We start from the raw sequence: 18,280 nt of genomic DNA, 5'->3' as shown, positions 1-18,280 counted from the left end.
AAAACATTGTCTACCTGAGTGATATTCTTAAACATTCTCTAAGTTGAACAGAGGTTGTTCTGTTCAATAGTTAGATAGTCAGAAAATTGTATTTGATTCAAAAAAGTATAGTGAATCCTTCCGGTGGTTGGAAGAAGGGTGACGTAGGAGAGTTTGCTCCAAACATTCATAAACAACTCGTTGTGTCAATTACATTTTGTTTTCTTCTTTTTCTCGGTTTTTAGCTTCAAACCTGAGCAAACGTTTCCGCACTTGAATCGCTTCAAAAGTTTGTAAGGGTTTGTGAAAAATAGAAAGTGATATTAATCTCTAACAAGATTTTTATCAAAACGTTTTCCAGAAGTTGCCATAAAGAGTTAAACCCCGTCTCTATTTGTGTCACCGATCCTATCACTAATGTTTCATGTTCAATGAGTGAACTGATAAAATTTTCAATTGTGACTCATGATCTACTTCACTAGTTTAAAAAATTTGTTTTTTTCTTCCATCAAAATAAAAAAACTCTACAACACCAAATTTTTGTAAATAATAATATTATTAAAACTTTACAGTAACAAATCTTATAGAAATTAGATTCAATGTACCAAATTTGTCGTTGTCCAATTATGGGAGCTTGCATTCTGGAATGAAGCATTAGAAAAGTCACTCAAATATAAGGTAGAAATATTCAAACTAAGTCATCTTGTAGACGTGACTAAAATAAGAAAATATGTAACTAATCATAAAACAAATTGAACTCCAGAAAAGTTAATGGAATTAAATATAAGTATTGAGAATAGATTTAAAATATTACAAATATGGTATATTAATAATACAAAATCTTAGTACATGGAAATAATATATTCAACAAAAGGAAACTATATCTTTTGGTGTATAATTTTGATATTAGAAAATAAGATTATTACAAAAGAAAATTAGATATTTTGTTATGGAAATTCAATTAGGAAATATGGTAAGAATATTTTAGAAGCTCTCTTTGAGAGATTTGGACAAGATATTAATATTGACATAATTAAGGCTTATTTAAAGATACAATCAGACACTTTAGAAAGGCAAGTCTTTGCCTTGAGAACATCGCTTTCTTGTGAGTTGTGTGTGAGGTTTCATTATGAGAGAATTATTGTAATCCTTCTATAACAAACTTGTTAATAAAGTTGAAAACCTTTTGTGTGCTTCGAAAATCGATATAGGTCTATTTTGGCTGAAACACTATAAATATTGTGTATGCTTTCTTTAGTTGCTTTCTTTCATTTTCGCAATTGTTCGGTGTTGTTGTTTTTTTACATTAAGGGATACTATATCTTTTTGTATCCCAATAAGTGGTATCAGAGCGAGGCTGTTCGAGAGGAGAAGAAGCTGGAGAACTTGGATGATCCTTCGAGAGTTCTTGACAAGTTCTATGGATGTTTCCAAAAGATGTTCAAGTTTTAGTTCTTGTTGGTATGAATGACTTCCAATTTTGAAGTGGAAGAAGTACGAGTTATTTGATGTCCAAGGAACAAACCAAGAGAGAAGATTGTAAACAAGAAGACAAAGGGGAAGACATATTTGTAAGAGGTAAACAACATCATGAGAAAGAAGGAATATCAATAAGAGTTTTAAGTCTATGTTGAAGACTGAAGAAAAAGTGAAGTACTTCCGGTGTTAAGAGGAAGGACACTTGAAAAAAAGACTGTCTAAACTAAAGAAGCATAATAGAAATTGTTATTTTTAAAAGGAAAGAGATGGACTATTGCTGGTGAGCAATATATTTTAGTTGTTATAGAAGGAGTAAATAAAAACGATGTGTATTCTGTATGAGGTAACTCACAAGTCTACTTAGTTATTATCTCCGAGGTCACTCAATATACATCAAAGTTTTGGCATCTGAGACTTGGCTTCAATGGATTTCAATAATTGGGTAAGATATGAGTTCCATATAAAAGAACTTTAACTCATGGTAATGTATGGGAAGCTAGATCCAAAAAAAAAACAAATTTTCTTTATTGTATTTTAGAGAATTTCAAAGGGTATATAGAGTTTGGATAGAAGAAGGTGGAGATAATGTTATGCTAGATCAAGATGTGAAGTTTGACAAAGCTGGAGCACACACAATCACGACACAAGTGGTGATTTAAGAGTAATCACAACTCGAGGTTGAGATATGTCATCAATGAGGCACACTACCAAGGGAGAATTTTTATGGGACCAATGAGATTTCTTCAAATATTGGGAAGAATGATAACTTTGGTGAAGAGGTATCATTGTCCATGGATGAAAGAAAGAATTGTACACAACAAGTCTTATCAAAAAGGCATTTATTGATGACAACATAGTCAACATGTTGACAAGGAAATTTGGTGAAGAGGTATCATTGTCTATGTTGAAGACTGAAGAAAAAGTGAAGTACTTCCGGTGTTAAGAGGAAGGACACTTGAAAAAAAGACTGACTAAACTAAATAAGCATAATAGAAATTGTTATGTTTAAAAGGAAAGAGATGAACTATTGCTGGTGAGCAATATACTTTAGATGTTATGGAAGGAGTAAATAAAAACGATGTGTATTCTGTATAAGGTAACTCACAAATCTGTTTAGTTATTATCTCTGAGGTCACTCAATATACATCAAAGTTTTGCTTCAAAGGATTTCAATAATTGGGTAAGATATGAGTTCTTGATAAAAGAACTTTAACTCATGGTAATGTAAGGGAAGCTAGATTCAACAACAAAACAAATTTTCTTTATTGTATTTCAGAGAATGTCAATGGGTATAGAGTTTGGATAGAAGAAGGTGGATATAATGTTATTCTAGATCAAGATGTGATGTTTGACAAAGCTGGAGAACACACAATGAAGACACAAGTGGTGATTTAAGAGTAATCACAACTCGAGGTTGAGATATGTCATCAATAATGCACACTACCAAGGGAGAAGTTTTACGGGACCATTGAGATTTATTCAAATATTGGGGAGAATGATAACTTTGGTGAAGATGTATCATTGTCCATGGATGAAAGAAATTATGGTACACAACAAGTCTTATCAAAAAGGCATTTATTGATGACAACATAGTCAACATGTTGACAAGGAAATCCTTCGGGCCTAATTGAAAGATTGCATTGAGTTAAATAGTGATTAAGGATTGACATATTATTAGTTAACATGCAATATGAATGAAAGACCAAGAAGAGGAAGACTATTGAAAGATACTTATAAATTTAGGTGGAGACATCATTAAGTAACTTTCAAATGAACGAAGAAGAAATCATATTATTATCTTTTAATGTTAGAAGATGAATATAAGACCTTGAGTGAGATTCTTAGTCATAAAACAAGGGGCTAGATGAGAGGCTTGGTCAATTCAAAGGTGATGATTTGGGTACTTTTCTATTCTATCTTAATGGTCAATGCATTGTGGATCGTATTTAAGATTAATGAGATGATTGATTTTTTATCTTATTGAGAAGAGAATTGAGACCTTGAATGAGATTCCTAGTCATGAAAAGGGTTTAGATGAGAGGCTTGGTCAATTCAAAGGAGATTGAGATCATTGAATTGTCATATGATGCGAGAAGATGAATGATACCTTGAATGTGATTCCTATACATGAAAAAGGGGCTAGACGAGAGGCTCGATCAATTCAAATGGAAGGACATTCGTGATTTCTTTCTAAGAAACTATGAAGCATGGTGAAAATAATTGAAAACAGTTAGAGAAGTATGCGGTTCAAGTTGGTTGAGTGTGTAAAGTTCAAGGCAAGATGGGTAAAATGTTTTGCTATATATTGAGCTTGAGTTAAGAGATGTCGCTAAATACATAATTATTTTTTTTGAAGTAGACGATGAAAATTCATCTTGGGTTATCTCAACTTTCAATCAATATCTAACTTTGAGGAAGTAGACGATGGATGATCGTATAAGGTGTCCTCGATTTTTGACAAATATTTGATTTTGAAAAGGTAGACGATGGAAGTTCTCTTGGTTCTTCTCGGCTTTCTATTGATATCTTATTTTGATGAGTAGGCGATGGAGTTCGTTCTGGGTGTTCTTAGTTTTGACATATATCTAATTTTTAAAAGGTATAAGACAGAGAGTGGGAGATGAATCAAGACGAAAGTAGGTGTTAGGAAGAAAATATATGTTTCTTCAACTATTTTCTCTTCACTCCCTAGATACATATGATTAGGTATTTCCACAATTTATGAAGATATATTTCGTATATATGTACTTCATAATGATGTTGTTCTTGAGGATTTAGGTAATCAAACAGATTAAAAAATTTAAGGACAAGAACAAGTCAAAGAGAGGGAGACGAATCAAGACGAAGGTAGGTGTTAGGAAGAAAATCTATGTTTCTTCAACTACTTTCTCTTCACTCCATAGATACCTATGTTTAGGTATTTCCACCATCGGTGAAGATACATTTTATATGTATGTACCATCTTTTATGATGATGATGTTTTTGAAGGTTTATGTACTCTATTAGATTGTAAATCTTAATTTGCAAAAACATTGGGTATCTAGTTATATGTGATATAGTGGATGACTTAAGCGGCCTAAAATTCTTATGGTTTTACTCTTATCGAAGGTGTTTATCATGTTAAAGTTCAATGCGGGGTTGTACATTGAGAGGAGCAGATTCCAGCAAAGAGAAGTTGTTACCAACAATATGACAATATTGCTTATATGTTGGCGGTTCTTGGATTCGGGTGCTTTGGGACTTTGCTTGTAGACAAAGCAAATGATAGAAGACAAGACGGAGATAACTTTTAAATCAAGGTGGTGTGTTGAGAATAGATTTACAATATTACAAATATGGTATTTTAATGGTACACAATCTTTGTAAAAGGAAAGGGTATATCCAACAAAAGGAAACTATATCTTTTGGTGTATAATCTTGACATTAAGAGATATGATTATCACAAAACAAAATTAGATATTTTGTTATGGAAATACAATTAAGAAATATAGTAAGAATATTTTGGAAGCTCTTTGAGAAATTTGAACAAGATATTGATATTGACCTAATTGAGTTTATTTAAAGGTGTAGTCGGACACTTTAGAAAGTCTAGTCTTTTCCTTGAGAGCATCGCTTCCTTCTGAGTTGTGTGTGAGCTTTCATTATAAGAGAATCATTGTAATACTCTTATAACAATCTTGTTAATAAAGTTGAAAGTTTTTTATTCTTCAAAAATGGATGTAGGTCTGTTTTGGCCGAACCACTATAAATATTGTGTATGTGTTCTTTAATTACTTTATTTCATTTTCGTAATTGTTCGGTGTTATTTTTGTTTTTGCATTAAGAAATACTTTATCTTTTGGTATCCTAACAATAAGATGAATGGAAATTAAAATCTAGCAAAGAATAATTTGAATAAAAAAATTATTCACAGATATTTTATCCAAAAGAATGCGAAATCAAAATCTAGTATTGGAGATAATAACCTATTTATTTTTTAGGTTATCTCCTTCTCTATGTCACAATAATTCCGGAAGTCCATCTCTTCATCCACCAAGTCGCAGCTAGTCCAACAGTGACCATCAAATTTAGTTTAGGTTTATTTGTTTAGCCAACCGTATGGTTTAGCTCGATGAATTAATTTTTGTTTATATATTAATTAATATGATGCTGGAATAGAAAGATATGTTAATTCCGTTGTTTCTTCCATCACTAGCATAAATAAATTACAAATATTAGTGAAAATATAAGATAGCTTGTCACTTTTGTCCTTACATGTATGTTTGTTTCAAGTAACTTCTTATATAAATATATTATATCATATGTTTGTCAAAAGTACAACAAATTGCAATATTCGAGCGACACACTATCATCGGACGTTTATTTTACATTGCTAAAAGTAAAGTATAATATTTTTTCCAGGAACCTTAAGATAGAAAAAACAATGTTAATTCAACTCTTTAGTTACCACAAGAAGAACAATGACATGACAATATTTTATAATATGATAAATAGATTCTTTTACCTTTAAAATATTGACTAATAAAGCGAGTTAATATTGTTATTTGTGGCCTCTTCAATCTAAATAACCACACAATATTGATATTAGATGAATACATCAACCAACACATATTCATCATAAATTACATTACTCTCATATAGATTTTAATATTTCCCATCATTCGAAGGAAAGTTGAATTGGCTCAATGAGGAGCAATGTGACACGATCCTTGTTTTTCCCTTTAATATTATGCCCATGCGCATCTCCATATTGATACATGTAATGAGCTGCCCTCGCAATATTTGTTGCTATATCCACATACTTCCTACTAAAAGGGTTATCTGACCTTGCACGAGCTGCATTTATCTTCTTCCATGCTTTTCTAACGAGTTTTTTAATATGTTGTTGAGCTTCTTCCTCTGATACGCTAGTTTCATGCATATGAATTTGTACTGATTTGAGTATGTCACCTCGTTTCAATTCATTCTACAAGCCATAAATGAAACCGGGAAAGAAAACATACATAAATATATTAAGAAAAACACTTAGAGATACTCTTAATTATCAAACTAAAAGTTGATAGAATGATTTGCCTTTGAAGTTGCCAAATCATTGACTAGACGAACGATCATGGAAGGCCATTTGATGATATCATCATAGTTTGTAACTGCTTTTAATCCCTCTTCAGTGATAGGATGAGAAGGACAAGCACTGAAGAAATACCCATGAATGGCCATTACAGCTGTTGCAGCAGACATCCATCCATTGTTCAGGTACTCTTCAAGAGAAGGCACATACCCACCATGGAACCACCTGGCTTCCTTTATGTAGCACCCACATAAATCTGTCCACTATATCGAAAAAAATTTGTAATCAATCTATACGATGATCATTAGAAGTTATCAAAATGAAATATGATATAAACGATAGAAGGATTATAGAACTTGTCGTTGGAAGAAACGATAAGTACCGCTTTTATTAGGTAAGGGAGGGCATGAATTCCAAACTCCTTAAGAGCTTCGTATCCTAATTCGTTGACCAAATTGATATTGCCTAGAAAACATATCTTCATATAGTCTGGCAACGTTACTGCAAGATTCACGTTCCACCTTCCAAATCAAATTGATATATGCACCATAGTTAACTTTCCCACATTTTAATAGATATTATGAGCTAATATGTTTCTATACATTTATGTGGAACGATAAGGATACTATATAGACTTATAGTTATAATATTTTTGAAAAAAGGCATTTGATAGACAAAGTATTGGTCGCAACAATAGGCCTCGTAAGCTGGCTGTGGTGGTATTTGTTTATTTAAATGAACAAGACGTGATAAATGAAATGAAATCTCACCCAAGATATGCATCATTTAGAAGCTCTAGTTCTTCCAAAGTGCCATAAACATCATAAATATCATCAATGCATGTGGTAACTTGGTAAATTCTTGTGGACATCCTTCTGTAGTATTGGAACTCAGGTCTTGGATCGTACACCTCTGCTAAAGACCATAGGTAACATTCAACCAATCTATCCCTAACAAAGGGTAATTTCTTGCTCCATCCAAAGTTCTCCCACCATCTGCATTATAAATTTAATTAATTTAGATTTTTTAACATTTGTTGGAGGGAAATCTTATGATGCTTTGTGAGGTAAATAAATGTTCTTGAAAATTATAAATTTAATATGCTACAGTTCTATTTTGCGACCAATAATCTTTAATAACACGCCAATAAGGGTTGATCTTAACCACCTTGATGCATGTTTGAGGTCTTCTTGGTGTATAGCTTGCACCATGTTGAAATCCAACTTAGCAAAATTGAGGAGGGCTTTATTGACATCTTTTCGGTTTTCATAGGCATCAATGAACCACCTCGCCTCGAATCTTTCCATTGCCCAATGTAGGGGAAGCTCAAGAGCGTGATTCACCAGCATAGCCAAATATGGATTCTTTATTTTGTTTAGATTTTCTTTTAAGTGTTTGGTAGCAAAAATTTCAACCTCATCAAATATACTCTCTTCCTCGAAACCGAGAAATGAGGCCTCGTACAATGCTAACAATCCTTTGGTATCATCACACAAAGACTCTTTGAAATTCCCATATTTGTCTTTAAATATGTTGAAAACATCTGCAAATGTAACCAATTAATTAAATCACACATACATAAGATTATCAAATAAGAGGTTATTTGGTACATGGAAAAGTGATAGAGATTAATCCCATCGTCATTATTGATAAACAATGTTACAATATATACTAGTCAAAAGACTCTTAATAAGGTAAACCACTAATCTAGGAATCTAAACAAGGTAACCCACTAATCTAGGAATCTAAACAAGGTAACAAGATATATACAATATACTAATACACCCCCGCAGTCGAAACGGGAGATTCTCGGACGCTGAGACTGTCTCTGAAATCTTCAAATAGTATGCGCGGAAGTCCTTTGGTGAATATGTCAGCGATTTGAAAACGAGAAGGCATATGAAGAATGCGAACTTTACCTCTATCTACTTTTTCCCTTACAAAGTGTATGTCCATTTCGATGTGTTTGGTACGTTGATGTTGGACCGGATTTTGGGAGAGATAAATCGCACTTATGTTGTCGCAGTAGACCAGTGTGGCTTTGTCCAATGAGATACGAAGTTCTAACAATAAATTGCGAAGCCAACAGGATTCGGAGACAACATTGGCAACTCCTCTATATTCAGCTTCAGCACTAGAACGAGAAAGTGTGGATTGCCGTTTTGACGACCAAGACAGAAGATTATCGCCTAGGAAGACGCAATAGCCAGATGTAGAGCGACGGGTATCTGGACATCCTCCCCAGTCTGCATCAGTATATGAAACGAGTGTAGACAGTGAGGATTTGTAAAGATGAAGGCCATAGTGCTTTGTACCCTGTAAGTATCGAATGATTCTGTGTAAGGCAGCCAAGTGAGCCTCTTTCGGATCATGCATGTGGAGGCAAATTTGCTGGACTGCATATGAAATATCAGGACGTGTGAAAGTAAGATACTGTAGTGCTCCGGCTAAACTTCTGTAATGAGTGGGGTCAGAGACTGGTGGACTAGTTGATTTTCCAAGTTTGCCATTTGTATCGACCGGCGTTTGTGTTGATTTGCAAGTAGACATTCCAGCACGATCAATAATTTCTTCAGCATATTTCTTCTGACTAAGACAAAGTCCATCCTTAGTATACGATACAGCAACTCCCAAGAAATAGCTTAATTTACCTAAATCCTTCATAGCAAATTCTGCGCCTAAGCTTTTCATGAGAGTCTGACGTAACTGATCAGACGAAGCCGTAATGATAATGTCATCAACATACAAGAGTAGATAGGCAATTTCGGACCCATGTTGATAGATAAAAAGCGAATGATCAGTCGTGCTGTGTGTAAAACCGATTGTAGAGACAAAATCTGCAAACCTTTGATACCAAGCACGAGGAGCTTGTTTTAAGCCGTATAAAGATTTGCGCAATAAACAAACATGGTCGGGAAAGATTTTGTCTCTAAAACCGAAAGGCTGATGCATGTAAACTGTTTCGTTGAGATTACCATGTAAAAATGCATTCTTGACGTCCATTTGGTGAATGGACCAAGACTTCGATAAAGCAATGCTCAGAACAGTTCGTATGGTGGCTGGTTTGACAACAGGACTAAAGGTTTCTTCACAATTGATTCCAATCTGCTGAGACCTGCCATCACCAACAAGACGGGCTTTATGCCTCTCAAAAGAGCCGTCAGAGTTAGTTTTATGCTTAAAAATCCACATGCATCGTATAATATCAACACCCTGAGGACGCGGAACCAAGTCCCAAGTCTTATTACTAATTAAAGCGTTAAACTCATCGTCCATGGCGGCTTTCCAATTCGGGTCTGATAAAGCTAACTTTGGGTTTTTGGGAATAGGCGATGGAGATGTGAGTGTGTTTAGGTTGAAAATGCGTTTTGGACAGACAATCCCATCCATTGCGCGGGTTCGTATTGTCCGTGTTGGATTGATGATGGTTGGTGAATGATTTGGACGGTTTGGTCTTGTGGACGGGCTGGTCGTGTTTGGGTTTGGGCCTGGTGAAGTGGTGATGGGTGATGGTGGGTTTGGTGGAGTGTGTTGAGTTGATAATGGGCTCGGTAATGGAGTGTTGTTTGGTGGGGAAATGGACTCGGTGATGGGCGGGGTTTGGATGTGTATTGGGATGGTTATTGGTTCGGATTGAGATGGGTGAGTTGAGTTTGGGTTTTGGACAAGAGAAAAGGGAAATTTTGTTTCGTCAAAAATGACGTGACGAGAGATGATAAATCTTTTTGAGGCTGGGTCGTAGCATTTGTAGCCGCGATGATTAGAGGGGTATCCTAAAAAGACACAAGGGGTAGAGCGTTTATGAAGTTTGTGAATAGTGGTTGGAGGAAGAAGAGGATAGCAAAGACAACCGAAAATTTTTAGGTGAGAGTAAGAAGGAGTTCGGTTATATAGAAGTTGAGTGGGTGAGAAATTTCGAATTTGTTTATTTGGAAGAATATTTAGGAGATAAGTGGTCATTTCGAGGGCGTGATGCCAAAAATTTAACGGGAGAGAAGCATGAGTAAGCAATGTTCGAATCATGTTATTTATGGTGCGTATTTTTCTTTCTGCTTTACCATTTTGAGGAGAAGTATAGGGGCAAGAGAGGCGAAATTGTAGACCATTTTTGTCACAAAATGTACGAAATTGACTGTTGTTATATTCAGTTCCGTTGTCACATTGGATTGTTTTAATGGGCTTTTGAAATTGTGTTTGAATTTGATTTTGAAGTGTAGAGAAGACGGAGAATACTTGGGATTTGTTTCCAATTGGAAAAGTCCAAAGGAAATTTGTGTAATCATCAAGAAACAGAATATAGTATTTATGTCCATTTGTACTTAGCACAGGCGACGTCCACAAATCACTATGAATAATATCGAATGGGGAAGTAGTATAAGAGACAGAATTGGTAAATGGTAACTTAACTTGTTTACCAAAGATGCAAGACTCACAGAGTTTAGACCCTAAAACGGGCTTACAAGAAATAGAATTTGATTTATTGAGAGAATGCAAAATATCGACACCGGGGTGTCCTAATCTATTATGCCATAAATTTGACGAAATTGCAGTAAACGAAGAATTAGTTGGGGGTTTTTGGCTTTGGCTCGACAGAGAGAGTGGGTAGAGATCCCCCGAGCTATTGTTCCTCATGATAACCTTCCCCGTCTGGAAATCCTTTACAGAAAAACCAAGTGAGTCAAATTCTACAGAGACGTTGTTATCACGAGTAAACCGACGAATAGATATAAGATTTTTAATGAGTTTGGGAGCATGTAGAACATTGTTCAGAAGTAAGGGTGGTAAGGGTGGTTTTAAGTTAGTTTTACCAATACCGCGAATCGGGATTTCCTGTCCACTCCCAACAATGATATTTTTAACACAATTTAAATTAGAATAAGGCGAGAGACTACCTGAGTTGGGTGTCATGTGTGAAGTTGCTCCCGAATCCATGTACCAAGTATCGTCAGGCGGAGTAAGGGATAAAGTGTGCATCGCCTGATTGATATCGGTTGCAACGTAACTTTGGGGCTGCTGCTGGCTCGTCTCAGCCATGTAGGCCTGCTGTGGCCGAGAACCGAGTACGCCTGCTCCTGCTGTCCGAGTGTGTTGCTGCTGATAGCCAGAACCGCGCCAGGAGGCGCCTTGTTGCTGTTGACCAGATGCGTGCCAGGGGGCGCTTTGCTGCTGCGGCCAGATCTGTTGTGTCGGGTAGGGACAAGGGGGTGCTGTCCAGCCCGCAGGCGCCCACTGTGCCCATTGCTGTTGGCCAGGAGGTGCCCAGAATTGCTGCTGCTGGTGGTATGTGCGGCTGGTGTTGCGACCGCGTCCTCTGCCGCGCTGGCTGCGTCCTCGGCCCTGGCCGGCCTGTTCCTGCGCGCTAGAGGTGCCCTGCTGCTGCTGCTGGCCGGTAGCACGGGCTGATTGGCTAGAGTTGTTTCCGCGGCCTTGGCTACGATCGTCCGAGGCAATAAAAGAGGTGTTTGTGTGGACGAATTCATCCTTCCTTGTTTCAACAAGGAGCAAATCAGATCTAGCATCGTAGAAAGATGGGAGAGGCTTCTTTTGACCTATTATGGTGGCGATTGTTTCGTAGTTTTCATTCAAACCCCCAAGTAGACGCAACACCAGTCGATTTTCAGAAACGGGGCAATCAACATTAGCAAGTTGATCCGCAATCATCTTCAATTCAGTGCAATAAGCACTCATGTTTGGGAAATCATTGAGACGAATTTGAGAAAACCTATTTTCAAGATACATAGCGCGAGAACCTGTGTTATCTTGAAATATATTCGCTAAACGTTCCCAAGCCTGAGCAGCCGTCATACCAGGTTTTTGGATCGTGTTTAGTAGATCCTTGGATATTGTTCCAAATATCCATTGCTTGACAAGGGCGTCAAGGCGTTTCCACAGAAGAGAGTCGGTCTCGGAAGATGTTGAAGGTGTTTCGGAGGCGTTGGGAGTTTTTGGTTTGAGATGTTCGTAAACATTGTGAATCAAGCAGTGGTTTTCGAGAAGGTCTGCCCAAGAGAGATATTCCTCGCTACCCATCTCTAGGGTGATAGGAATTATGGAGCGGAGATTGTTAACAGAGAAAGCAGAGTGGTATTGAGAAACAGACATGGTGGTGGGCGTCTGACTTTGATTGGAGGAGGAGTCTGAATTAGTAGGTGGGACAGACATTAGAAGTTTGTGCGTGAGGCAGCAAGGTGGGAGGAAGAGAAAAAAAATTCGATTGATGATCTTGAGAGGATCTTTACTCTGATACCATGATAGAGATTAATCCCATCGTCATTATTGATAAACAATGTTACAATATATACTAGTCAAAAGACTCTTAATAAGGTAAACCACTAATCTAGGAATCTAAACAAGGTAACCCACTAATCTAGGAATCTAAACAAGGTAACAAGATATATACAATATACTAATAAAAAGTTTTCTTTCGATTTTTCGATTATGGATTATTCTTTAAAGGAGGGTAGCACCACCTTCACCTTCATTTCTAACATTTTATTGTGGAACTGTCTCCATTTTCAGACCAATGTGCATTTTTATAGTTATTTATTTTATCTCTTTCTGGAAAGGTATTTATTTTATGTATTTTAGTTGAACTCAAAAAGCTTTAAGTAGGTGGGTAACATTAGAATATTTTAAAATAATTTACTTCAAGATCACCATTTTTTTGAAATTTCCTGTAAGGCTGTAAATATATTTATATAAAGGTACTAACCCGGCGAAACATTATAACCATGTTGTCTGAAGAGCCTGAAACTGAGAGATGCTTCATTTAAATCAAATGTTTCACTCAACCAATCTGTTTCATTGTATATTGCATCCAAACAACCCTCTATCTCTTTCTCAAAGTGATAAGACACTCCAAGTCTCTTGACTGTGTCAATGAGCTCCAATTTCTGGAATGGCGTGTCCATCTTTTCTAACATCATTATTTTCACCTCTTCTTTCAGCTTTGATGCCTTCATCTCATAATCCTCTCCCTATAACATGTATGCATGCATATTCCATTAGGTACAATGCATAATGAAATCCACATAAAAATATACATGAAAATAAAGAGTTTATATGTGTGCTCGTAATTATAAGTTACCACATAATTGCTCTTAAGAGACTGTATGTATTCATATTTCCAAATGGTTGGACCATAGTTAGCACACCGTCTCACTAAGGCCTGGTCATCACCGGGTTCATTCTGGGTGGTACTCATACTGCAGTTGAACTGCCTGTTCAAACGATGTCGGTTCGTTGAAACTTCTGTTTGCCATGATAGTTGCTGGCCAACGAAGAAACCAACTGGTATATTCTGCAACTTTCGTTTCCCGAATTTCTCTTTAGTGTCATACATGTGGTAGGGTGAGGAAAAGGAATCCATTGAAGATATGCTCTTCATTTTAAATTCAATACAAAGATGGAGTATCTTGCATGTGTTCTTTAAATCTTATTAGGTTTCTCATCTATAAATAGAGAAACCTTCAACTAAAAGTTTCACACATATTGTTTTATGGAGGTTGTTTTTTGCTTGTGTACTTTAAAATTATTAGTTTACTCATTTATAATTTCAGAGAAACCTGTGACTTTTAAGTTTTACACACATTTCTTTTATGAAGTTTGTTTCTTGCTTGTGTAATTTAAAACTTGTTAGGTTGTTCATCTATAAATTGAGAAAACCTTTCACATAAAAATTGTACACATTTTTTATGGAGGTTTTTTTATTACTTGTGTTCTTTAAACTTATTAGGTTGTTCATCTACAAATTGAGAAAAACTTAGACATAAAAGTTTTACACATTTTTTTATGGAGGTTGTTTCTTGCTTGTGTATTTTAAAACTTATTAGGTTGCTATCTATAAATTGAGATAACTCTTTAACTTCAAATTTGTAGACATATTTTTGTATGGAGGTTATTTCTTGGTTGTGTACTTTAAAACTTAATAGGTTCATCGTCATGAGAAAATCTTTCACATAAAAGTTTTACACATTTTTTTAAGGAGGTTGTGTATTGCTTGTGTACTTTAACACTAATTAAGTTCTTCATCTATAAATTGATAAAAACTTAGACTAAAAGCTTTACACATATATTTTTTTATGGAGGTTGTTTCTTGCTTGTGTATTTTAATACTTTTTAGGTAACTCATCTATAAATCGAGATAACTCTTTAACTCATCTATAAATCGAGGTAACTTTTTTACGGAGGTTTTTTCTTGCTTTTTGTACTTTAAAACTTAATAAGTTCCTCGTCACTTATTGATAGAAATTGAAACCAAATAGTAGTGGAGATCTCCTTTAAAATACAAACAAACAACGGCCACAAGAGTTAGTTTGAGGCAAACAATAGCCACCTCAAACAAAAACAAAACAAAGTAAGTTAAAATTTGAAAAACATAATAAACAGATTTAATTAAAAACAGATATTTGTTCACTCAGAATCCCTTCTATTTTCACCCAAATCGTATCAGCGTTAGTTTAATAATTATGAAAATTACAGTGATTCACTCTTCCAAAAATAGTCTATTATATGGCCAAACAATTTTGATGTTCTTGTCCTTGCTCGATGTGGTGGTTATTTGGAAGAATCTAAACGATGTCAAATTTATTCATATCCCTAATCCAAACTTCCCGATTCTAAAAAAAATGGATCAAGTTTTCATTTTACTTTTTACACATATAGATGCATCTCTGTTTGCCAAAGAATTCCTTTTCTGATAGCTTTGTTTCAACATTCTGTGCTTTATGGAAGGTCAGCCAACAAAAAATAATATTTGAGGCGGGATTAACTTGTTCCAGATACACTTCCATGGAAACATATGTTCAGACCCCGAAACAGACTGCGTGATTCTGCGTGTTTATGAGAAAAAAACAAAACAGAAACGCTGAAACGCTTAGAATGGGAAATTTGAGGAAATGGCAAAAGGCATTTACCGTGGAAAGTGCTTTTTAATGCGCTGGTGACACTTTTATTTTTTTTTGGACGAAAATGCTCCAGTTGCGTCACGCAACCCAGTTGCGTCACGAAATCGCGTCACGCAACCCAGTTGCGTCACGAAATCGCGTCACGCAACCTAAGTTGCGTCACGCAATCGCGAGAAGAAAAAAAAAAATCATCTCGCGATTCCGATTGCGTCACGCAACCTCCGACATGGGCAAAATCGTCCAAAAACAGTAAAATGGGTCACTAGAGCGTTTTTTTTAAGCGCTGCATTTTCCGCATTTAAGGCCTTTTTGAGGGCCATTTCCTCGAATTTCACCTTAGATCTTGAAATTTGTTTTACAATATATATACTTATTTTAATATTGTAAGCAAGTAGTGTGTTACCTTATCTAAGCTGTTGAAATATTAGCTCTCTACTACTTTAATATAAATGTAGTCACCTACCAACTTCAAATTTAGTTTGATAATAAAATAACTAAAATAACAAACAAGACATTATAATAAAATAGATTAATAGTTCATAATGACTTCATTCCCACTTGCAAATAGGGTTATAAATGTATCAAATACTTTTGATTCGATTCGATATTCGTATTCGAATTTTGATATTCGTATTCGTAATTTTGTGATTCGAATTCGAATAAAAATATTCGATTCGATTCGACTAATAAATGAATACGAATACAAAATCAAGATATTCGATTCGGTATTCGCTAATATTCGATTAAATATTCGATTATATATATATATATATATATATATATATATATATATACCGTTTTATTAATTTTAATTTTATAAATATTATTTATTCTAAAACCCTAGTACATATATACATTTCTTCGGTTGAAAACTTGAAACCCACATTTAGTCATTCTGCTGCTAATCACTCAAAACCTACCACCACCTCTATCTCATCTCTTCTCTTCTCTAGTCGACGTTACTTCGGTCGCCGTCGCCGCCTCCATGTAGTTCTCTTCTCCGCTCGTCGTCTTGTTGCAAACAACTTGATTTGCAAGCCATGAAGGATTCAAATATTGATTTACAAACTACTTTAATGAAATGTTCTTTTGATAACTATTGTTTATGTTATGTTACGCGGAAGTTTTAATTAATGTCTTGCATTGCATTGTATTGGGAGTTGAATATTGAAATCGTAATTTGAATATTATCATTTAATTTTTATTAGGTAATTTTATTGAATATTGTTATATATTATGTAAAAATATTAATTTTCGAATAAATTGTAAAAAATATGTTTTAAAAAAAATCGAATCAAATACTCGAATCGGATCGAATAATACGAATATCAATTTCAAATCTAATACGAATCACATTAATTATTCGAAAAAATTTCGAATACGAATACGAATATTCGAATAGTTTCACGAATACAAATCGAATACAATAATATTTGCTTCAATTCGATTCGTTTACAACCCATCAATTAATGCTGAGAACCTTCAAGTGGCTTATGAAGATAATACATATAGATAACAATAAAAATTTAACATGAGAATAGGATGAATATAAAGATCCTAAAAATTGAAACAATGGCAAAATAATTAATCTGAAATTGAAAAATGATATCTGACAGGTGTTTGTTGGATTGTTTTTATGAATCCACGTACTATTCTCGTCAAAACATTTAAAATCAAAGATGCACACATTGTGTTTTGTTTTATTGATATATGTAAGCACCCAAAGGTAGGGGTGTCGTGGACAAATTTTTTATTTTAAAAGATTAATTAAAAATAATTAATTTTAATCAAGTTTTAGGTAATTTTTATTCAATAATCAAAATGTCATAACTTCCTCCTCTCTCGAATCTCATAACAATATACGAGGAATCGAAATGATCGATTTGATTAAAAAAAACTATTTTAAAAAATTAATTTTAAATGGCTTACGTATTGATTTTAAGAGTCGCAACTTGATTTTTAAATTTACGTTTAGAAATGTAATTTTAAAGATTTTTTTTTAGCCTAATGTTTGATGACACTCAGAAAAGTTTTTGCGTTATATCCTCTATGCACTATATTTAATTTACAAAAATTTGTCTATTTTAAAAAATTTGATTTTACGTTTTATTTTTTCAAATCCTACGTATGTGTGTTGGGTTTGAGATTTTAAATTTAAAATATTTATTAAATGTTATATTGTGATTCATGTCAAAAATTGTGAAAATGGTGCCTAAAATATAAATTAAATGAGTTTGATTTAAAAATAAATCAAATTGAGTCTTTAATAGAATATATTTTTATAATTGTTCAATAATTATTTTAAAGGCATTTTTTATTTTTTTATATATATTTTTAAAATCGTTTAAAGCCTTTAAAATAAAAACAAAAACATTAAAACAAAATCAAATCAAATAGGCCTAAAGAGCCTAACCGGGCATGGCGTGGACCTCGGTTTGAAGAATGTGGTTTGTAAACGCACTAGGCCGGTCTTGGACGTGGTCTAGGACAAAGTCAAATAGTGCGGGCTTCGATCAATGTGGAGCGAGCGCACGTAGGTGAGAAGGCGATTCGTGGGTGGACCAAGCGAGGCATATGATGACTCAAGCATAGAGGAGCTGAGTTTTATCCAAGTCCAACTCTATCTTCAACCTCCATTAAGACCAAAACTACAAGTTTTAGTCTTTTGCTATGAGGCCCTAATCACATAACCACTAACATGTAGAGCTTTCTCTCCCCATTTGAAACATATTTACCATGTTCTTGAGTCGTCATTCTTCCGGTTAAGGCATCCTCGTAAACTCGACAGAAAACGAAAATAATGACTAGAAAAATCAATCTTATGATTTAGGCCTCTAATTCGAATTCT

The 18,280-nt window shown here is 34.7% G+C and overlaps 1 protein-coding gene across 1 annotated transcript; it reads right to left on the bottom strand.

Moving 5' to 3' along the window:
* Positions 1-6,115: 6,115 nt before the first annotated feature.
* On the bottom strand, positions 6,116-13,868 carry LOC124943344 (terpene synthase 10-like). The gene is made up of 7 exons (XM_047483862.1): positions 13,614-13,868; positions 13,239-13,503; positions 7,634-8,069; positions 7,297-7,521; positions 6,909-7,047; positions 6,532-6,789; positions 6,116-6,424 (listed from the first exon to the last, which is right to left on the bottom strand). The coding sequence occupies exons 1-7, from the start codon at positions 13,866-13,868 to the stop codon at positions 6,116-6,118; spliced, it is 1,887 nt and encodes a 628-aa protein (XP_047339818.1).
* Between the last annotated feature and the right edge of the window lie 4,412 nt (positions 13,869-18,280).

This window comes from Impatiens glandulifera, chromosome 6 (genome assembly GCF_907164915.1).
Source record: "Impatiens glandulifera chromosome 6, dImpGla2.1, whole genome shotgun sequence".
NCBI lineage: Eukaryota > Viridiplantae > Streptophyta > Magnoliopsida > Ericales > Balsaminaceae > Impatiens > Impatiens glandulifera.
This window is presented reverse-complemented; position numbering and strand designations above follow the sequence as displayed.